Source organism: Vanessa tameamea, chromosome 9 (genome assembly GCF_037043105.1).
Source record: "Vanessa tameamea isolate UH-Manoa-2023 chromosome 9, ilVanTame1 primary haplotype, whole genome shotgun sequence".
In the NCBI taxonomy this organism is placed as follows: Eukaryota; Metazoa; Arthropoda; class Insecta; order Lepidoptera; family Nymphalidae; genus Vanessa; species Vanessa tameamea.
This window is the reverse complement of record NC_087317.1, coordinates 7,218,333-7,241,768: the sequence shown is the minus strand read 5'-3', so window position 1 is coordinate 7,241,768 and position 23,436 is coordinate 7,218,333. Positions and strand designations below refer to the sequence as shown.

Here is a 23,436-nt window from a genome sequence, read left to right as displayed (position 1 = left end):
AATGGTGAAAGAATTTTTTAAATTGGTCCAGTAGTTTTTGAGCCTATTCATTACAACCAAACAAACAAAGTTTTCCTCTTTATAATATTAAGTATAGATTTTGTAATTGTCTAACAACGCCAAGGCGAATACAAGTATTATAATTAAAACAATAATAGGCGCAAAGTTTGGAACAAATAAGTTTGGTTATTTTATAATATTATTAATATATAATATTATTGTATTCTTTTCAAATTCCGAAAGGAGTCGTGACATTTTTTGTCAATTGGTGGGTCATTTTTGCGTTCGACTCACTCCTTCATCGCAGGACGATTGCCCCACGAGTGCACCACTAGCTCCCAGGATTCCCAGCCTCTCCGACCACCTACAAAAGAGGTCTTCACGTGCCTTTTCCCGCCACTGCCAAACCTCACGAGGCTAGGGCATGTTCTCATCTACTCTTGCTGCTCTTTTTGCAATATATGAAACGGCAAAGTTAAAAATGTCTGCGGAATTTTATTATAGAAACGGATACCTTGCCCCAAGAAAGATTTATTGACTTGGCGGAGTCGGAAACTTGGCGTTATAAGCTTATCCTTACTTCTCATGCACATACAATGATTATCACTGATTCTATCAAAGTCTTGTAATTATATTGTGACGCAACAGTGAGTATTCCTACTTTGTTAAAAACATCCCAAAGAGAGTCTCTAACTCCCAAGATTATAAATAGACCAGAAGTACTTAGAATAGCCATCCCAGGTGCGAGCAATACTCAACGCAAGACCGCATCTGCGTTTTTTCCAACAAGAGCTGTTGTTCAGGACCTCGGGTTTCCGTTAGGCGGTTTTCATAATAGACTCGATATAATCCCTTAGATTAAGATCGCAGCTAACGTCCATATCCAGTATGGCAATTTTGTTTTGTATCACAAGCGTAGTATCAGAGAGCGATGGAACCAGGGAAAATGATGACTTTTTCGCTGTGAAAGTTCATATCTGCGTCTTGGCATTAAACACGACAAGATTATCAGAGCCCAATTTAGCAATGAGTTCTAACGTAATATCGACTTCAACTAAAGCTATGGGAGTCATGTCCAATCTGCACAATGCGTTGTGCATCCGCTCTTACAGGACTTGGATTCTTTGTTTTAGTTGCTCTCAGTAATTAAATGTTCAGTTGTCAATAATGATGAGATCTGAGTTAGAAATGTAGTATTCCATACCCAACAGGATCTCTCTAGCAACAGCAGCTATTATAGATGTCGGGTTCTTACATTGGGCAAGGCAAACAGTACGCATTTTGTCTTTTTAGCATTTAGATTTGTATTATTATCGTCATAATATGGTTGTTTCATGTCAACTTTTAAAAGTAATGAGGTCAACAAACAATACAATATCACAAATAGCTTTAACAGGAAGATCTTTTACATACAACAAAAATAGAATATTAAATTATTAAACATACACAATATTAAATTTTGATTAGAATAAATTACATTTTTACTTAAAATCAGGAATATGTAGTTTATATTTCCAGTTGATAATGAATGTAATACTCCCAGCACAACACTAGAACTCACACTATAGCTGCTTACATTGATCACTTGCACCATAGCAATTATGAAAAGGAGTGGGGTGCATCATTGTAGATTGAACTACCTATACTTCATTTTGCTTAATACCCAAAACACAAATCAAATTCCAATTTATTGTTTACTTAATTTATATTATTAATCTACAATTTAATTACAACACTTTAAACAATATCTTAAACTACTGCCATCTGTAATGTGCATATGCTCTGTTAGCTTCACACTGACGATGTATGTCTTGTTTTCTCTTTACAACTTTGCCAGTGTTATTAGCAGCATCAAGAAGTTCCCACGCAAATTGCTCAGGGAAATGTATTGTTCTCTCCTTATCATTTGTAGCTTCTAGAAGCCATTTTATGGCTAAGAAAAGTGATCTCTTTTCTGTTATGGGACCAGGAACCTGCAAAATAAATATAATGTTAAGCAAAAAAATCAAATTAATTAATAAGTTACATTAACATTAAAGTATTATACATATATCTAAACAGAAATATATTTTTAAGGAGTTTAATTGTATACCTGATAAGTGATACCTCCTCTTTTTATTGGTAGAAGTTGTAATAATGGTTTTGAATTTTCGACAGCTTTGTGTAGAATATCTTTGGGATTGAGTACTACTTTTGCTTTCTCTTCAGGTGTTGTTGCTAAATGATACCTCTCTATTTGTATTCTTTTAATATTTTCAAATGCTTTTTCAACCAGATTACGGGCTAATTTTTTATTGCCCATTTTCATGACATGATTTATAAGTTTACTGAAAACACACAATTATCTTTTTTTTTCACAAAGACGTCATCAGGAGTACATGTACATTTAACCTATTTCCATTTTATATTTGGTAGAAATTCAGCCACAAAAACTTTTTAACATTTCTTTATAAATAAATATGTGATATGACATATTGTATATAATATTAAATTAAATTATGATATTTCATGTTGAAAAGTTTTAATTTATGTTTAAAAGTTTATATTTAAAATGAGACTAATGTGTATCAGAATCTATATACAGAGAAATAGCTCAAATATAAACTACATTTCATAGCAAATATCTATATTTTATTTTTATTAACAATAGTGTGCATCAAAAATAGTATATCAACTCACCTAACAAGGGGATCGTGGTAGACTGAAGATGTCTCATAAGCCGCAGGGGGTTTTACGGGTAAAGCAGCTAGTTTCGTTAATTCATTACTCTCAATCAGTTTAGCTTGATCCTCTTTCCTAAATATTGGATTTTGAAAGTAGTCAGGAAAACTGGTCGGCCTAGGATAAAATCTGTACTGCATTAAAGTACACCATCTGTAAAACATTAGAAAACCAATCAGTATAGAAAAAGATTAAAAGATGTAAATATATTGAAATGAAATCTTTTAGGTTACTAATTATGGAATACTTACAAATTAGATCTTGGACTTTGAGTTTGAAAAACACATTTTGCTATTGGCCCTACTTTATATCTGAAATTACTCATTTTGTAATTTATAAATTTCGTGCTAATATTTAAAAGTTATTATTTGAATGTAAAATAAAAACAAAACTACGGAATACAGATTATCTCAATCAATTACCAATCGTGGTTATAAACGTCACGACAGTTTCTTTTAATCTGTTGTTTATAGGTAGTAGGAACCTCGTCAATAAATTTAACATTATATAACTTGTATTTTTTTTTGTGCAATTAAATTTACTATTTATTGCTATTTCAATTTGAAGGTTCTGAAAGGCTCAAAAGTCCTGAAAGGAGATTCCCAAATACTCTACCCAACAACTAAATACATATACATATATGTAATTCTTGAATATATAGTTCTCTTGCACATTTATATGTTTAAAGTTAATTAAATCTTTAATATATTTTTTTCTTTTTTTTCTGCGCTTAAAATCTCCAAGGAACGTAACATATAATTAATTGTTTTATTTACATGTTTGTCAACGATAATTCAAAAAATATTATCGTATATTATAATTATTATAGAATGAATATAATTATTAGTCTTATATTATTGGTTATGGTAGTAGTTCAATTATACCTAATTGAAGTAATTACCAAAATAAATATATTTTGAAAGACATAATAAATTGAGGAGTGGTGAAAAACTTTAAAGACTTCTTAGATACATTCAGGCTGTCTAGCTCTAATAGAATCAATCTATCTAAATATAGATAAACTAATTTTAATCGCTCTGACACCTTCTTTCGCCAATGTAATTTAATTTATTAATTAGGCTATAATTATTATTATTATTATTATTTATTAAGCTTATGGCTTCTGTCAATAGGTTGACAATTCTGCCAGTGTCAGGGTTGAAAAATACACGTGGTTGCTTAAAACAGCACTTTTTCGTTCTGCCAAATGACCAGTATCACGATCTAAAACAAATAGGACATCACAGTATATCAACACAAACACCAACTAAGATATAAAATAATAAAACTACCTACATAAATATACTTATATAAATAATATGTACTTAAACTTATTTAAAGTTTAATGTTATATCTTTCAATATACTTAAATAAAATAGTTATAATAGAGATTTCTGAAGAAGACAAAATACAGGACATGTTGAAAGGGCGAGGGAAAGTAGGAGGAAGAACATCATACAGTGAAACAGGGAATCTGGTGCAATCAAAGAAAATATGTTCAACGGTACCCTCATCAAGGCCACATTCACACAAAGAGTGGTCCCGAACCCTGATTTTTGATAGAAAATGAGGGCTGCAGTTATGGCCAAGACGCAATCGAATTATTGTCGAAGTAGAAAATTTAGAGTAGTTACGAAACTCAAAAAACCAGGGTTTTAATGGAATATCAGGTTGTAAACTGCCATAAAATTTACCTTTTACATGACGGGTAAAGTTCCATACATCATTCCAGCGCTTATTCAGATCAATTTTAGCGAGAGAACGTAAATCTTGGGCAAAACAGTTAGCATAAGTCTCCGTACCATTGCGAATAGACCACTTAGCACATATATCAGCCTGTTCATTGCCGGAAATCCCGGAGTGGCCAGGAATCCATGCAAGGGCTACTTCAATTCCAGCACAGTGACACTTAAAAAGAACTTCCCGAGTTTTGAGGTTAATTGGGTGAACATCTCTAGAACGTAAGGGAAATTTTAAAATATCCTCTAAACAACTGCGACTATCAGTGAAAATTATGGTTTTATTAAGGTTGTGGGATTCTACCAGGGATACAGCTTCATAAATAGCTATTGTTTCTCCAGAAAAAATAGATATCCTGGGAGAGCATTTAAAACTTAGGGTCAGCTTCATGAGAGGAACCCACACCGCTGAACCCACAGGGTCGTCTGCAGATAGTTTAGAGGCGTCTGTAAACATAGTTCGCCATCCGGGAAACTGCTCATTTAAGAGGTTTTTAAATCGAACGTTGGCTCCAGGATCTTCTTTATTAATACCAAAATATGTAATTACATTGGGCCTAAAAACAAGTGCATCAAAAGGAACAGCAAACAAAGGATTACCAGGAAATTGAAAAAGAGGAGATGCTGCAATAAATTTTTCATAACTTTTGAAAAGACAAGGAGCTTCTTTATGAGTCCAATAAGTTGAAGATGGAATAAAATTTGAAAGGTGACAAAGAGAAGTAAGTAATGGGTGGCAAGAATTTTGAACAGCTTTGTAGAGGAATCTATCACAAAGATATTGTCTACGAAGAAATAAGGGAGGGTCGAGACATTCTACTTGGAGAGCTTTTATGGGAGAGGACTTCATGGCACCACAAATGATGCGGAGACACTTAGCTTGAATTTTGTCCCATTCGGCTAAAGCAGATTTATTACATGGTTCAAGCAAGAATGACCCGTAATCAAAATGACTCCGAACAATGGCGTTATAAAGGAGTTTCTGAGTGTAGGGATGAGCACCCCACCACACACCCGAAAGAGACCTCAAAACATTTACACCAAGCTCACATTTTTCCTTAATGTAGTTAAGATGTACCGTGCCAGTCATTCGAGAGTCAAAGTATACCCCCAAAAATTTTACGTTATTTTTTACTTGGATGGTCTCATTTTCCAGAATAATATTAACATCCGGTATCAATCTTTTTCTGGAAAACACCACTGCAGAGCTTTTGAGACCAGACAGAGATAAGCCATGATCATCTAGCCAGATATAAAGATTTTGTATAGCAGAATTAAGGCGGACAGAGCAATCGTCGATAGATTCTGAGGCATAATATAGAGCTATATCATCTGCGTATTGTAATATGTTACAATCGGATGAACAAGAAGAGTCAAGTTCAGAAGTATATAAATTATAGAGAATGGGACTTAAAACTGAGCCCTGAGGTAACCCCTTCCATACTATTCTTGGGGGATGCATAGTACCTTGGGCTCGAACAGAAATATAACGTTGCATGAAAAGGTTACATATAATATTAATCATCCTCGCGGGAAGACTCAGCTGGAGCATTTTCTGCCTGAGTAGCGGGAGGAGAACATTATCATAGGCTGAAGTGACGTCAAGAAAGACACCAACAAGATGGTGACCCCTTGAGAGGGCCAGGCGAATTTCCGAAGAGAACACGCTCAGGCTATCCATCGTGCCCATACCTTTTCTAAACCCAAACTGCGATTTTGGCAAGATATTCCTGTTTTCAAGAATCCATTCTAATCTATTTTTTATTAAGTGTTCCATAATTTTAGCCAGAACTGACGATAAGGCAATAGGACGATAGGAGGAGGGGTCTTTAGGATCTTTATGGGGTTTAAGGATAGGAATGATGATTTGATGTTTCCATGACTCAGGAACAAACCCAGTTTCATAAATTTTGTTAAGAATAGAGAGTAAAATTAATTTTGAACAGTCAGAACATTTCTTTAAAAAGGAATAAGGAATACCATCAATACCAGGGGAGGAGTCGTGGAGATTGTCTAAAACAGAGCAAAGCTCATCACATGTAAAAGGATCATCCATTCGATCATAGGAAGGAGGAGAAGGGGAAGATGAAGGGAAACAATTTTCAGGAGGAACAAAAGGTGGAGCCAGCCTATCCAAAAAATCATAGAGCCAGACAGAAGGGTCGTTAGAAACAGGATTACTATCACTGAAAGAACCTCGGAAGTTTTTAATTTTTTTCCAAACAAGTGAAAAAGGGGTTCGGGGAGAAAGACTCTCACAGAAACGAAACCAGCCGTTACGTTTCTTCAAGGATAATTCCCTTTTTGATTTGGCATTTGTACTTTGAAAATTTAAGTAGTTTTCTAAAGACGAAAACTCCATAAAGACCTCTTCCATCTCATCCCGTTTGCGGATGATTTCCGTGCATTCATAATCCCACCAAGGGGGCGAAGGTATGAAATCTTTAGGAGACTTTTTAATTGGGATGAATTGATTGGCCGAAGTTAATAAAGCAGAAATAAAATCATTATAAGTTTGTAAAAAGTTTTCAACAGTTGTTACAGGAAATTGGTCTGTCTGGCTTGTAACGCATTGCTGAAATTCTGCCCACTTAGCCTTCGAGATACGAAACTTTAAGAGAGGAGGAAATGGCATAGGCGAGACAGGAACAGTATGGGATAAGGAGATAAGAATGGGGAGATGATCACTACCATATGAGCAGGATAATACCTTCCAGTTACACTGAGAGGCCAGATTGGGAGACGTTAAGGACAAGTCAACACAACTGGGATTCTGAGATGGAGGAGTTCTTCTAGTAGGCGAGCCATCATTTAATAAGCAAAGGTTATTACTATCAAAGAAATCAATGAGGTGAGCAGAAGGGTACTCACACTGAAGGGAACCCCACATAGTATGATGGCAGTTGAAGTCACCTACAACAACTAAAGGGATAGGAAGAGTTAAGAGGATAGAGCTTAATTCAGAGATAATGGAAGAATTAGGAGAAGGAATATAAATTGACACGAAGGTTGTATTTATAGCCCTGACGGCTACAATATTAAAAGAGGGAGAGTGGTGAGGGAGAGGAATCAATGAATGGATAAGGGATTGTTTAAGAAGAAGGGCACTTCCATCCCATCCACTAACATGATCATCGCGGAGACATGAATATCCAGGAATCCGAAAACGAGAACCCGGCTTTAACCATGTCTCCGAGATGGCCAAAATATGAGGATGGTAGGAGGTAATTAGAGAGATTATTTCATGTTTTTTATGTCTAATGCTCTTGCAATTCCATTGGAGAATTGTCGCCATTTTTATTAAGAGAATTAGGAATGAACTGATTAAGTTTTTCAGTGACAATGTACGGTAAACTGATATTATGTTTGGTAATAATATCGATTAAAGAAAGCAAAAGTTGGATAATATTGGATAAATCAAGATTTTGTTTAGAATTATTATCTGAAGTTATAAGAGTACAACCATTAGGCTGGGAAGATTTTGGAGAACTAATTAGGGCAGAGTGAGCTTCTTTATCGAATCCCTTACTAAGGGGAGGGCGAGGTCGTTGGTTGAGAAGAACAGTTTTCCGTTGGGATGAAACAGGAGGGATTAAAGGGCTGGAGATTTCATATATTGGAGTGAGAGGGCTCATCGTAGGGCGAGTGGGAGTGGACATAGAGTTCGGAGAAGAGCGTGCGGAGTCAGCAAAAGAGCGACGAGTAGGGCGAAAACGGAGAGAGGCTTCATTGTATGGGATATTTTCCTCTGACATCACAATTTTTATCTGTTTCTGTCTCATATGTTCTGGGCAATTGAGGTCAGTAGCCAGGTGTGGACCTGAGCAAGACAGACATGTAGCCTCACAACGGGGTACTTTACAGGAACGTCCATGATGAGGTTGAGCACACACAAAGCACCTTGGTTTGGACCTGCATTTATCTTGAATGTGCCCAAAGCGGCAGCAATTGTTGCATTGGATAGTGGGAAGGGAGTAAAGGATTACTGGAAGAGAAGTGTAACAACAAAAGATTCTCTCAGGCAAGGTTTGACCTAAAAAAGTCACAACAACTGTTTGAGTAGGTAACCATTCAGTTTTATCGTCAGTAACAGATTTTCGGTTCAACCTTCTTGCTTTTATAGCCCGGCAACCTGGGGTGTAGCATTCGATACTACTCAGAAACTCCTCCATAGACCAGTCGATGGGAATTTGCTTCACAATACCCATTCGGGTAATGTGAAAAGCTGGGATAATTATTTTATAATTATGCTCCTGGAACAATGGACTGTCAATGAATTTATTGGCAGAAGAAGCATTCTCAAATTCAACAACAACACGGTTACGTCCTGCTGATTTAATTCCTCCCTTGATAACACCAGAGACCTTATTTCTGTAAATAATTTGAGCAAATTTAAGTAAATTAATTGTATAACCAGCTGATGGATCGGGTTCCACTCGTGAGGCGTGGACAATAAAAGGGCCTTGATCGGAGTCGTTATACTTCAATTTAGTACCGCTAAATTCGGGGAGTGTGAATGTATGTTGAATCGAAGCGCTAGGGGGAGAGGAAGCATCCCGTTTGTTTAGGATACTCTCTGTAGCGGTTTGAGAGCGTTTGGCAGCCTTCAGAACTTTTTTGGAGTCTTCTCTGATTATAGATTCACTAGACATCACAAAATCATGACTTATGGAGTCACCTCCGCCCCCATCCGGGGGCTCCTCAGATTCCATCACCAACTACTAAATTATTTAAAAAAACACTTACCTCACAACAAGTAATAACGCAGGACAACACAAATATTAGTGAAACTAAGCAATATTAGTACAAAAAACCTAATTTAGAAATCGCGCACGTGTAGTAAACAATACCACTGACATTCCTCTATTAGGCTATAAATACTAGTATCCAGAACCGTAAAATAAATTAAAAAAAAAAAAAAAAAACAAAATCACATTATTTTCAATCTGTCATAATTCCAAATGTTATTTACTTTTATTGAATTTCTAAATAAAATGAACTTAAATTTGATAATGCGATTTTAAAAATGTCAACCATAATAAAGTTTGATCTAAAGGAACTTAGAAAGTTAGCCAGTGACAAAAATTCTTGTATCATTGAGAAAAAAGTGACGCAAAACCTAGCATTACAACCATGGTGTCTCGGAAATCTTACAGATTCTATTAAAAATTTATTAGATTATAAAATAGGCAAATTCGATAAAGAGTAAGTAAAGATCCCTAGAGAAATTATTTTTTTCAAGCACTAGTTACGACATTGTTAACGGTATAAACCTCTTATACACAATTGTTTTCGTGCGTGGTATATATTAGTATATATAAGTGTTAGTAAATATATAACAATTTTTTAAGAAATCGTTTCAAAGTGACTAACTTACCCAGTAAGATTTTGAGTCCATTCCTAGTCAATACAATTTTTTTCTTTATTATATTGGCTTTAGTTTTTTGTTTCAAGTAAACATATGATAAATAATTTTGTATTTACAGATTTGATGGGATTCTTTTAAGTTACAAGAATCTTCGAGTTTTACAAAATGTAGGTGCAATACATAATGATAATGCCGACATCCATTTTCAAGTACAGGCTGACTATTTTATATTTCGTCCATATGTGGGCGCGACACTTAAAGGCATTGTTAATAAAAAGAGTACAACACACCTCGGTATACTCATCCATAGGTAATAGATTCTTCTTTGTACAGCTAGCAGTGGATATAATTATAATCAAAATTATTTAAGTATACTTATATCATATTGAATATAGATATAAATAAACCTAAGATTTACAGGTTCTTATTTTGCTACTTTATGCATGACAAATTGTTATTAATTAATATGTTTTTAATTTTAATGTCAACATATTCTACTTAAATACTTATATCCACTTTAATTTGAGTTCTAATAACAACTTTGCCGACATTCAAAATGGCAATGCAAAGGCTATAGATTCAAATCTTAGTATGTCCATTCTTGCTTATATTCAAACGTAAAATTTAATTGATTACTTTTAGAGTTTTTAATGTAGTTATTCCAAGACCTACAGAAGAACCTGGTTATAACTGGATTGGTAATAATATTAATGAAGGGCAAGAAGTACTGTTTCAAATAGTTGTATTAGATCTCTACGGAGCTTTACCATATATTCGAGGAAAATTAGATGAAAGGTAATATTGAAATAGCATGAAGATAGATATACAATCTTGTTCGGTGTTAATTTTATCATAATTAAAATTTTATTTTAGGTGGATCAAAGTAGGTCTGGATGGAGAGGATGAAGCAATTGAAGCGAAATCAGCCAACTCAATAAATGTTTCATATATTAATTTTGACAAAACAAAACCAAATCAAAAACAGGATGTGGACAAAAAACCTACCTCATCATCAAAAAAGAAATCAAGAACTAGCAATATAACAAAAGACTGCAATGAACAAGTTAATGATGAAATTTTAAATCATATATCTGAAAAGAATAAAAGTAAAAGACACAAAGCACATGATATGGAAGTTAAACAATCAATAACAAAAAAAATTAAAAAGATTGGGTAGAAAATTGAATATCTTGTCACATCATTTGCCTTAATTATATTTTGTAATTGTGTTTTTTACTTATATTAAATACCATAATAGAATGTTGACTATGAATTTTCACATAGGATTTTATTTTAATAATATACATATTTCACAATAACATAATAGTATATTTTGGTGAAGTGTTCTATTCCCTGGCAGTTTGATATTCCCCAATATGAAGGTACTTCATGATGCTGAATATTTCCCACAAGTCATGATATGGCAAGCCTTTATCAGTCACGTGTAGATCGGGTTACATCTAAACACTTCATAACTTGTAAAATTGACGCGATATTACTTAGATTGAAAAACAAAACCTATTAAGGCATAAGTATTACGATAGTTATTTTAACAATGTTGGTATTTAAAAATATATATATAATAAAAAAAGCAATATTATTTATGCGTCGAATTGCAACATTAGTCAGCTTTGATTATTTATATTTCTAGATAGACTGCCAAAGCTGAGAAGTCATCACTTCTCTTTTATGTTGTCCTGACGGTGTTAAATTTAAACGGTAGTTTCTCTTCTAACAAACAAACAGGTGTGAGAATGATGTAGATTTACGGTTTACCTCTTCGACAAGCGGTTGATATTTACTCGCACGATTGAGATAATTTACTCACGCAGTTGATATTTACTTGCGCGGTTAAATTTTCGCATAAGATTAAGAACATGGTCGTAATTCGTAATGAATAAACAATACACCATCTCGGTACCTACCTTTCAGAAAACGGATATGCATCCGATTACATATATTTATTTTTGTTTATGAAAAATCAAATCAATGTATTTTATTTAAGTAAACTTTATAATGAAGCATTTTTGAAATGTCAATATTTCAACTCTACCGCCGTTTCGGAAAGCAGCCTCTAGCGAAAATAAACGCTAAGAAACTCAAATAGTTCTAACTCTTTAAGAAAAAAGAAAAAGATTTATTCACATTTTTTTTAAGCAGTACCCAGTACTGTACAGTACCCGAGTCTAAATCCAGGCATTTTTTTCCAAAAAGTATTCTTTCTAAATAATAAGATTTATTGATTTATTTCAAATCTACACCAAGATGTTCTTCATAATTTTCTTTTTTGTTATTAAGACTTGAACTCGTAAGGGTGAAGTTCTTTCATCGATGATAATGATAAAGGAAAGGCCGGAATTGACACTTCTGTTCCTGATACAGTAGTGTTTCCATGAACTTGTGATGAAAAATAAGTTGATGCTATAGAAATAGTTTTATTACCACAGCGACCACTTAATCCGCTAAGCTTAAAAATCGAAAATTAATAAAGCTAACCGAGCTTCCAGTACCTACCAGTTAACGCGTGAGTGCGAATTCCTTTTATGTAGGCAGGAAAGACTGCTTTTCTTAACGAGATTGGAAAAGCAGCCACAATGCATGCATATGATTCAAATGGTTTCATCAAATATTTTACTACCACAAACATTAGCGAAATGGTCTTTCTTTCCACACATTTGGCAAGTTACATCTAGTGTAATAATATTTTTTATACATATGAACGCGATCACCCCCCCGAGTGAATGTCTCAAAAGAGAGAGGAGGCATTTGACCAGGAGTGGGACGTTAATGGGCTGTTACTTTTTTTTACTGCAGTTTTGAAGAATTCTTTTTCTACCATATTCAGATGATTCTGCTCTTACAAAAATAGTAGCTTTAAGTTCATTAGATATTATACTGATTGGGATTAACTTTAGTTATCTCTAGAGACAAGGCTTGATTGTGTCATCGAGTGATAAATCCAAATATTCAAATAGAGGTTGTCTTATTTTTTAAAGATTGAATTCCAGAATGAAATGCGTCGCGTGTACTATCATTACATTCATTTCATTCGTATCTGCATCAACTTATTTAAAATAAAATTATATTGCTAATTGTTTTAAAGCTTGTAAATAATTGTCTCATCGACTCTGCAATTAGCTGTTTCCTTGTTGCTAAATGTGTCTGGCAAAAATTTTTTTTTTTTGTTTTTATAAAAAGCAGTATAGTTATGGCTGTTTCATACTTCGAACTTTCGCTGGTATGTATGGTATGTTTGGAATATTCGATGATACACGGTTTATCAGTATTTTTTTTTATGAATTTTCTTTTAAGGAGTGTAGGTATACCTTTTCAGATATGTGAGAAAAATCATAAATAAAAAGCTTTCGTGTGATCTTTCTCAACGTTTCGCTGCGGAACGGATACAAACCTACCAAGTTTATCGCTTTCTATTAATGAAAAACGTATCAAAATCCATCGAGCGACTTAATAGACAATAGTGTGATACAGACAGAAACAGAAAGCGACTTTGTTTTATATTATGTTTGTATATTTAGTAATAAAATGGAAAAGGTTTAACATGATACGAATATCGACATTTTATATCGTACTCGTATTTTAACGGACTAATAAGAAACAAAAGGGGATTATTGTTGGCCAACTATAATAGTGAGGCATACAGCATCATAGACATACAAAAATGTAGCTTTCTTAATTAATAAGAACTTTTAAAATTAGTTAAATAGTTTTCGTTCAGCCGTTACAAACAGTAAAATATTTTCACTTTATAATATTAATGTAGATGTAAATAAAAAGCAAGGAGGCTAAATATCACTACAGGCATAATGCGTCACAACAAAATTACAACGTTTTAACGTTTTCTCCGCTCTTGTACACTTAAATATCTTATTAATATTTATTCTTTACATACGATTATTATAATAATAATTATATATTAAATTGGTAAATATTATTTATAACTGCATAATTAATAAAAAAAAATGTTATGAGTTTATATTTGAATACACGCTTACAAATAGCTCGAACTCACATATAAACTTTCGAAATTTAAGACGAAATATAATGTTAGAGCCTAGTTATTAAACGTAAAATGCATTCTATCATAATTAATAGCCGATGCCCAATGGCAGCACTGACTGCAAATTGTCAAATCCTACCGTGTGTTGTGCTGTTGTGTACTGTGTGTGATTATGTTATTGAAAATCCTTAGCATCTACGATGCATAATCTGAAAGAAACATCTTATCGTTTCTTGTTATGAAAACATATTTTTATTGTTATTTTCTAATGGAGAATTTAGTACTAAATACTTAAATAAAAGGAGCGAATACCTTGCTGATTACTTCGCCTTAATCGTTAAAAATGTCGAAGAATGGCGAAGTGTCGTCAAATCAAGGTAAAAACCAAATGATAAAACATTGTTGATGAATAGGAACGTGAAATTATTACTAAGAATTTTCCAATTATGTTTCAGGTCCAAGTAGGCCAAATATGCCGAAACCTGATCTGAGCTTATTTGGTACAGAGAAACGTAAAATATTAAATCTTCAGCTCGGTGGGCCATCAAGTGATACTGCTGCATTTATGCCTTTTACTTCTAATTCGTCGACGCAAAAAGCACGTATACCATCACGAACAATTCGAGATGTGTTACCAGAAAATGCAAGGTATAGTTGGTTTTTGATTCAAATCTGTTCATATAAAAACTATAAAATACGTAAATAAAAAATAGGCGTCTTCTTACGAATGATAACAATCATATTATGCTTATTATGTTTTGTATTATATAGTAATCATTTATTATTTATTGAAAAATAGTACTACATTTACTGACAAGACTTAATAATTATCTGCCTTACATTATTATCAACCTTAATCTTTTAGTATTCTTATAGATTAAAAGCTTTAAAATGAATGAAATATATTTTTCTTTGGATCTAATTATATTGATATTGTATAAATCAATTTCACATAAAGATTTTAGGTTTAATATCTATAAGCTGCTGAACTGAGTTCAAACATTGCCCACTAAATCGAGTTTAGCTGGAGATTGATTATCTTCAATCATTAATAATATATTTGGAGTCTTATTACATTATTTAAATAAGAATATTTTATTTTCAGAGATAGATGTAGGATTTATCCATCAATGCAATCGTCAGGAAAATTACAATTATCTGCTACTGACATATATGACTTTACATCAGATGATTTGCAAGATCTTGGTGAAATAGGCAGGGGAGCATTTGGAGCAGTCAACAAAATGGTACACAGAAAGTAAGCCATACAAAATTAATGATTATTTTTAAAATAAATGATATTGTTTAAAAACGAACTGTAGCAAAGGTACAATAATTAATCAAAAATTTTAAAATATAACATCTACACCCTATTCCAATAATAAACAAAACTAAGGAGCAATAATAAACTAAACTTAGATTTATTCCACTAATTACGTATTCCATTTTAACACAACTTCAATTATCACCAGTACGAAAAAGGCAATTTTTTCACACATCCATAATTAATACCATTTTTTAGGTCTCAACCTATTGCTTACTTAACTAAGGTAATATTATTACCTTAGTTTTTGTTTTTACTCTTCCTGTGATTGAAATCTATACTAATATTATAAATGTGAAAGTAACTCTGTTACTTCTTCACACTTAAACTGCTAAACTGGTTAAGATGAATTTTGGTATGTAGATAAGTTGGGTCCTGGGGAAGGACATAGACTATCCATTTTTAATTCCACCCTCGAGGGGGGTACAAGTGGGTGATGTTTTGTGTGCTATAGGTAAAGTTATATAAATTTCACATGGGTAAAGCTGCAAGGTCAGCTAGTAAATTGTTGTTGTTGTATATATGTTAATCCAACATATTTTTTACATTGAGTCGATAAGTGTTTACTAAATTGTTATTTCAATTCTGTTCTTTGGTAGTATTCTATGTTAAACTATATAATAAAAATAAAACTATACTAATAACAAGTAGTATGTTATGATAAGTATTCAATTATTTTAGGACCAATAAAGTAATGGCTGTTAAACGCATTCGTTCAACGGTAGATGAAAAGGAACAGAAACAATTACTAATGGATCTGGAAGTAGTAATGAAGAGTAATGAGTGTCTTTATATTGTACAGTTTTATGGAGCACTGTTCAAGGAGGTGCGTCATATGTATATTATCATAAACTTATGTTATAGTAATATATCAATATAACAAATAATTCCTATGTAACTCATATTACAGGGAGATTGCTGGATTTGTATGGAATTAATGGATACCTCATTAGACAAATTTTATAAATTCATATGTGAAAGGATGCAAACACGAATACCTGAAAACATAATGGCTAAAATAACTTTAGCAACTGTCAAAGCGTTAAATTATTTGAAGGAAAAATTAAAAATAATTCATAGGTAAGTATTATATTAAAAGATGAATATCATGTATTTTGTTTATATAATTAATATTTTTAAAATGAACAGGGATGTCAAGCCTTCAAACATATTGTTGGACAGACGAGGCAATATAAAGCTTTGTGACTTTGGTATATCTGGTAAGCTTGTTGATTCAATAGCGCGAACACGAGATGCAGGCTGTAGACCTTATATGGCAGTAAGTTAATAATTTTCTTCATTTTTGATAAATTATTCAATAAAAATTGCCACTTATTGTAATTCATACATTTGCACCTTTTAGCCTGAAAGAATTGATCCAGGACGTGCTAGAGGTTATGATGTCAGATCAGATGTTTGGTCACTCGGTATAACATTGATGGAGGTGGCTACGGGATCATTCCCCTATCCTCGATGGGGATCAGTTTTTGAACAATTACAACAAGTGGTTCAAGGAGACCCACCTCGTCTGACTAACAAAAATAACATATTTTCAAACAATTTTGTCAACTTTGTTAATACTTGGTATGTTGAATTGTCTTTTATATTATTTAGTAAGAAACATGTTTAAGAGTTATAACTCTACAACTTTATGTATGACAAAATATTAGACCTTTGCAAAAATGGACTGAGGTTTTGGCCGAAGCCATAAGTTGCGGAAATTGACTTTTGGTCTGAAACCAAGAATACCAATAGGCTATTTGACTGATTTTTAAAATCCATTTTATATTATTTAGTATAGGTTAAGGAACCCAGTAAAAGTTGATTTTTTTTATTTTAGTACTTATTTGCTGAAAAATATCAAATTAACAACGCTACTTTGACAATATGACGCTGTAATGGGGTCGGTGACGTCACTTGCCTGTATTGTAATCTGTGGCACAAGTAACCCACATACAGTAGGCAAACGAGGTTAACAAGCAAGTGACGTCATCATAAACCCGACCAATCAGGAGTGTTTTATGTCACGTGACAATCGTTTAAAAAAATGCTATTTTATTTATGGATTTTTGATTAAATTAATTTTCAACTTTCGTTAGTAAATAACCATTTTTAAACTCATAATATATACTGATTACAATAATTGACACTTTATTTTTCGCATTGTCAAAAATAGCCTATTCTACAAAATCTGTTAGTTTCACCTAATCTGAGACTTATGCTGTATAAACATTGCGTTAACAACATTAAAACTGTGTTTAAACAGACAGATCGTGTATCACAAATTATGACTAATAATAAATATAATTTACTGACAATGATGTAATTGTAAAAAATTTTGATTGATAATATATATTTGTTTCTATTTTTTTATTTATGTTACTAAGTTAAAAACCATAAGCAAATATATTTGCTTTACTTATTCCAAGATCAATGTGGATATTGGAATTCTATCTAGATTTGTTTTATGCACTACAATAAATAGCCTTTTTTAGTATATTTCACTTACTACAATTTATATTATATTATCTTTGTTTACAGCCTCATTAAAGAAGAAACGCAAAGACCGAAATACAATAGATTATTAGAGCATCCCTTTATTAAAGGTATTGACCAGAGCAGAGTAGATGTAGCTGCATATGTGTGTGAAATTCTGGATGCTATGGAACGTAATGGTGTCAGTCCTTTTACTACAGACCAACCAGCTCAGGCATGGATAGACTAATATTAAGTTACACCAGTTTCATGTAGAAGTACTTGCAAGTGTAACTTATCAACACCTGGTTTTATGCACTTTCCAATTACAATCATCACATTTATTACCCACAATTGTTTCTTTTTTAATGAAAACTTTTTCAAATTAGCTTGTCTAATAAATGGTATATAAACCATTATGATAGATGCGAAGTTCAAATTATTGTATATTTTATATAATTTTAAATAATAGTTTATAAATACTATTAGGAAAAGTAGAAAAATTCTCATATAGTATCTGTCTGATAAATTAATTGCACTAATATGAAATATTTCATGTTTAAAGTTGGCAATTTAATTATATGGTCTTACACTTAAAATTCTGGGTTCCCATTTTATAAAGTGATATTTACAGATTTTATTTTAACAAAATGTATGTTTATTGTTTAGTGATTATTTATCACAATTTAATTTTGTTTAACTCCAAAGATATATAATCTGTTAATTAGTTTACAGCACATTTCAAACAATGTTTTATTGTAATTGTAACAGAATTGTGGAAAAAAATGATCTAAGAAATGAAATACTCTTTTCTGTTAATAATTATATGTGACTTAATTAAGAACTAACTAAATTGTAAATTGCTTAAAAGGGGACCTAGCATTGTTTTGTGACTGTAAATTATTTTTAGATTGTGTTTGTGAATTGCTTGTAGCTAATAAACAAGATATGTATAGATGTAATTTTGTAATAAATTTGTATATACAGACAGATAATAATTAAACATAAGTAATTAAATTCATAGCAACCATTTTTATATGGCAGCAACACACCCTATAAATTGTTTGATAATACATGCAATTGATAATTTCAATTTTCATGTAATTTGGCTCACTATAATGAATACTGTTTGGTTAAGAAATAGAATGACTAAAAAAAAATCTGCAGTTTTTTTTTAATATATATTTCTTCAACAACTATTTTAAACTATCATATTAACTAGTTTATTAGGTATACATTAGTTACTCCAGTATTTGACCTATTCTCTTTGAATCTCTAACAATGCCAAACTTTACAAATAATTTGTATTTAGTTCCATCAGTGAGTTCTGGTCTGAGATAAATAGCATCCATTGTTCTTGGTTTTAAATCTAAAATTGGGATCCAGTCATTTACATCCACAATTCTATCTATTCTCTTTCCTGAAAATCCTACTGAAGATATTTTGACAAATTTATTATCCTCGCTTAAATATAGTTGACCAATTACATTTTTAAAAGGAAGTGTACATAATGATAAGACTGCTCCTCCTGTGATACCTGAAAATTTTAATAGTTTAGCAAAGTTACCACAAAATTTACACCAAAGTAATGCCTTTTTTCTCAAGTCTTGTGTTTTTTTTTTTTTTATATATATATTGGACAACATCACATACATTACTCTGATCCCAATGTAAATTGCTAAAGCACTTGAGTTATGGAAAAACAGAAGTAAAGATGGTACCATTAACACCCAGACCCAAGACAACATAGAAAACTAATCAACTTTTTCTATATTGACTCGGCCGGGAATCGAACCCGGGACCTCGGAGTGGCGTACCCATGAAAATCGGTGTACACACTACTCGACCACGGAGGTCATCAATAATATTTTTAAGTCAGTTTTCGAAAATAAATTGACCACTCAAACCTATAAGATTTAAATTGGATAATACATATTTTTCATTAAACTAATAGTTACTATTAATTAAAATCAATATTTATCTATATATATAATAAAATTGTAACTGATCGAAATCTTAAATTTAATTTAATATTATTTTATTAAGATGAAAAAGTTGAGTTGTTGTCAATTAGATGAACAGATAAATTCACAATTAACACAAGAATACTGTAATAATCATAGATTTACGTTGATGATATGACTATAAGATCGAAATTATACATCAAATTGTTTAATATTCTTACCAATATATGAAGCAATAAAAAATGTATTTTCTGAGGCAAAATTTAGAAGTTCCATTAAGCCACTGCTAGGTATTACAATACACGATCCATATAAGTGATATACTTTGAGCCTACTTATTAAAGCAATATATTTAACAAAAGGAAATGAGAAAACTGGATCAAACTTAATTGGTTCTGATTCATTTTTTACTGTAGATGAAAACTTTCGGAATAAACAGGGTAATCTAGTAAGCGACATAGTGAAATCCCTCGTCGATCTAAAATTTAGTCTTCCAAACATGATTTAGTTAAGATTTAAAATCACAATTGTTATTGTTTTATAAAATAACCTTAGTTATTTATGTCATAATAATATGCGTTCAGAAACAATACATTTCGAATATTATATTACTATTAATACAAGTGCAAGAAAAATATATTATGTAAGAATTATTTTATTTATTTATAATAATACATTCTGAAATCCAATGTTGCTTAAAATTGACAAATTATTAATCGTGACAAACTGCTGTGTGTTTGATATTTAATAATGATAAGTTGATGATGAATAAAAACATTAAAAACCTACACGATCTGTGAAAGAAGCCTTAACAAGTTATTATTCATTTTTATTTTATTCTGTGGCTTTTATTTGTGCCGGGAAGGGACAGATTATTTCAACAAATCATTCATCGATTGTCATATGTACCGATTTTCATTGTCAAAATGACAGTTTTAAAATACACAGGCAACATGTTATATATTTACATCTGACCCACGTGCTATTAATATTACAATATTATATTAAAATACGGTAGTAGAGGGACTATAAATATGACTAGCGCATTAAAAGAAATGTAAGTAAATCTAAATCAGTGGTTTTTTATCGGGTTAGTATTATACATTGTTTAGAAACACATTGGTTTTATTAATGATATTAATTTCTTGGATTTTCTAAAGAAGTATTTTCAGATTAGATGTAATTATAATACAGAAACACTCTCAAATATAAAACCAAAGGAATTCGTTTAATTATTTTACTAATTATGTATATAAAAAAAGGAAAAATTATAATATCTAACCTAAATAATTGAGTAATTTTACTATATTGCAGATATGAGAAAACAGGCGAATATGAAGCATTCTATACCGGCGGTGGTATTCAGTGGACAACTGATGGTGGGCATTTCCTATGCCAGTGTGATGACATTATAAAAGTTATTGATGTAAACACACTTTGTAATACTCTTACAATTGGAGAAACAGCAGACGAAAAAGATGACAGTGATCAGATATATACTTTCCAAATGTCTCATGACAATCAAACTGTTGTAACTGTCCATAAAAGTGGATTGTTAAAACTCTGGGATAGAGAAACGGGACAACAACAAAAAGTATGGCGGTCTGGTCACAAAGGAGCAGTTGCAAAGCTAGCATTTGATGCTAATGATGCCAATATTGCATCAGGTGGAACTGACGGTAATATAAGGCTATGGGATATTAATTATCATACTTGTACAAGTAGCTTAAAAGGTGCGATGGGTGTGTTCACTGTTCTTAAATATCACCCAGATATTTCAAAACAACTTATTTTTGGAGCTGCTGATGATACAAAAATAAGATCATGGGACTCTAAATCTGGTAAAGAGGATTTGATTTATACTGGTCATTTTAGCAAAGTAACCTCATTACAATTTACCCCAGATAATGAGTACATGATAAGTTCTGGAAGGGATAGAGTTTTGATTCTTTGGAAACTTGGTGAAAGTAAGCCCATTAGAGTTTTACCTGTTTATGAAAGTATAGAAGCAACAATACTTATGCCACCTTCTTTTAGAATACCTAATTTTAAAAAGAAATTAGACACTGAAGGAATTTTTGTTGCATGTGCTGGTGAAAAGGGTATTATAAAAATATGGAATATACAAATGAGCTGCCTTATGTTTGAGCAATCCAATAGTCTTGTATCTTCATCTACTGAAGAAGGTGGACTTGCAATCACAAATTTATTATTCAATACAGCAAGAAATATGATATCAGTAGTTACAGCTGACCATAATATTATAGTTCATGACTTGCAAACATTTACATGTATGAAACAGATAATTGGATTTACAGATGAAATATTAGATATAATATTTGTGGGGAAGGATGAATCACATATTGTTGTAGCTACTAATAGTAGAGATTTGAAGTATTATGAACTGGGAAGCATGGATTGCAAATTATTAAAAGGGCATACAGATATCGTTTTAGCCCTAGCTAACTTTCCTACTAGACCTGATATGTTTGTGTCGTCTAGTAAAGACAATACAGTCAGATTATGGGCTCAAGTAACTAACCAAGAAATAAAATGTTTTGGTGTTGGGGCAAGGCATACTGCCTCCGTAGGCTCTGTTTTCACTTCACAATTATCTGATACATTTTTTACATCTGTAAGCCAAGATAACTGCTTAAAGATTTGGACAGTTCCGAAAGAATTTGATACTGTTGATCAAAAAATTATACCAAGTTATACTGAATTAGCTCATACCATGGATATCAATTGTGTTGCTGTGTCACCCAATGATAAAATAATAGCTACAGGGTCACAAGACAAAACAGCAAAACTATGGAATGATGAATTGGCATTGTTAGGAGTATTGAAGGGACATAGGAGAGGCATATGGTGTGTGAGATTTTCACCAGTTGATCAAGTAATTTTAACATCTTCAGCTGACAGTACATTAAAGTTGTGGTCAATTGCAGATTTAAGTTGTTTGAAAACTTTTGAAGGTCATGAAAGTTCCGTTCTTAAAGTAGACTTTTTAAGTAAAGGACAGCAAATTGTGTCAAGTGGAGCTGATGGTCTTCTTAAACTATGGAATATAAAATCTTCTGAATGTAAAATGTCTCTTGATAACCATGATGGAAAGGTCTGGTCCATGGTAGTTAGTAAAAGTGAGGAGCAAATAATAACTGGAGGATCTGATTCAAAACTGGTCACTTTAAAGGATGTATCTGCAGAAAGAAGAGAAAAGTTAGCTAAAGAAAGGGAGGAACAAATTATACAAGAACAAGAATTAATGAATTTATTACATGACAAAAAATTAGTTAAAGCTCTGAAATTAGCCTTGCGTATGGAAAGACCTTTTCATGTATTAAAAATTGTAAATGAAGTTTTAAAATTTGGTCATGAAAAATTAACAGAGACTCTGAAAGAAATTAACAATACACAAAAAGAAACTTTATTAAAATTTGCAGCAGAATGGAATACAAACAATAAAAACTGTCATGCAGCTCAACTTGTTTTTAATATATTAGCACCAGAAATAATATCGGGTAATTTAAAAGTACCATCATTATCCAACTTTATTGAAGGTGCATTGCCTTACACTGAGAGACATTTTGAAAGATTAACTAATTTGTTACAAGACCTCAATTTTATTTCATACACTGTTAATTGTATGCAACCTCATCCTGTCAAAAGTATAGACCAAAATTAAAAGCTAAAATTATTACATAGTTTTATTGAATTATAATTTATAATTTTAATCTCTAGAATTAACAATGTCAATAAACCACTTATCTATGGCGCACGTTTGCTCTGACGCACAAAAAACTGTGTCATTATAACTTATACTTGCG

At 32.1% G+C, this 23,436-nt stretch overlaps 6 protein-coding genes across 6 annotated transcripts in view; 4 read left to right on the top strand and 2 right to left on the bottom strand.

The window, feature by feature from the left end:
• The window catches only part of LOC113395046 (mitochondrial dicarboxylate carrier), a 134,098-nt gene that overhangs the window by 61,070 nt on the left and 49,592 nt on the right, over window positions 1-23,436 (top strand). The window lies entirely within an intron of this gene.
• On the bottom strand, window positions 1,687-3,160 carry LOC113395059 (small ribosomal subunit protein uS7m). Its single transcript, XM_026632602.2, has 4 exons — window positions 2,973-3,160; window positions 2,680-2,874; window positions 2,093-2,327; window positions 1,687-1,973 (listed from the first exon to the last, which is right to left on the bottom strand). The coding sequence occupies exons 1-4, from the start codon at window positions 3,044-3,046 to the stop codon at window positions 1,755-1,757; spliced, it is 723 nt and encodes a 240-aa protein (XP_026488387.2). The 5' UTR covers window positions 3,047-3,160; the 3' UTR covers window positions 1,687-1,754.
• Window positions 3,360-11,146, top strand: LOC113395058 (DNA-directed RNA polymerase I subunit RPA43). The gene is made up of 5 exons (XM_026632600.2): window positions 3,360-3,371; window positions 9,420-9,665; window positions 9,947-10,138; window positions 10,471-10,623; window positions 10,702-11,146. The coding sequence occupies exons 2-5, from the start codon at window positions 9,487-9,489 to the stop codon at window positions 11,003-11,005; spliced, it is 828 nt and encodes a 275-aa protein (XP_026488385.1). The 5' UTR covers window positions 3,360-3,371; window positions 9,420-9,486; the 3' UTR covers window positions 11,006-11,146.
• On the top strand, window positions 13,957-18,662 carry LOC113395045 (dual specificity mitogen-activated protein kinase kinase 4). The gene is made up of 8 exons (XM_026632587.2): window positions 13,957-14,223; window positions 14,302-14,494; window positions 14,952-15,104; window positions 15,852-15,996; window positions 16,081-16,250; window positions 16,320-16,449; window positions 16,534-16,754; window positions 17,712-18,662. Exons 1-8 carry the CDS (start codon window positions 14,190-14,192, stop codon window positions 17,893-17,895), a joined length of 1,230 nt encoding a protein of 409 aa, XP_026488372.1. The 5' UTR covers window positions 13,957-14,189; the 3' UTR covers window positions 17,896-18,662.
• On the bottom strand, window positions 18,858-20,178 carry LOC113395049 (uncharacterized). Its single transcript, XM_026632591.2, has 2 exons — window positions 19,831-20,178; window positions 18,858-19,182 (listed from the first exon to the last, which is right to left on the bottom strand). The coding sequence occupies exons 1-2, from the start codon at window positions 20,108-20,110 to the stop codon at window positions 18,887-18,889; spliced, it is 576 nt and encodes a 191-aa protein (XP_026488376.1). The 5' UTR covers window positions 20,111-20,178; the 3' UTR covers window positions 18,858-18,886.
• On the top strand, window positions 20,521-23,306 carry LOC113395041 (transducin beta-like protein 3). Its single transcript, XM_026632581.2, has 2 exons — window positions 20,521-20,666; window positions 20,924-23,306. Exons 1-2 carry the CDS (start codon window positions 20,644-20,646, stop codon window positions 23,292-23,294), a joined length of 2,394 nt encoding a protein of 797 aa, XP_026488366.2. The 5' UTR covers window positions 20,521-20,643; the 3' UTR covers window positions 23,295-23,306.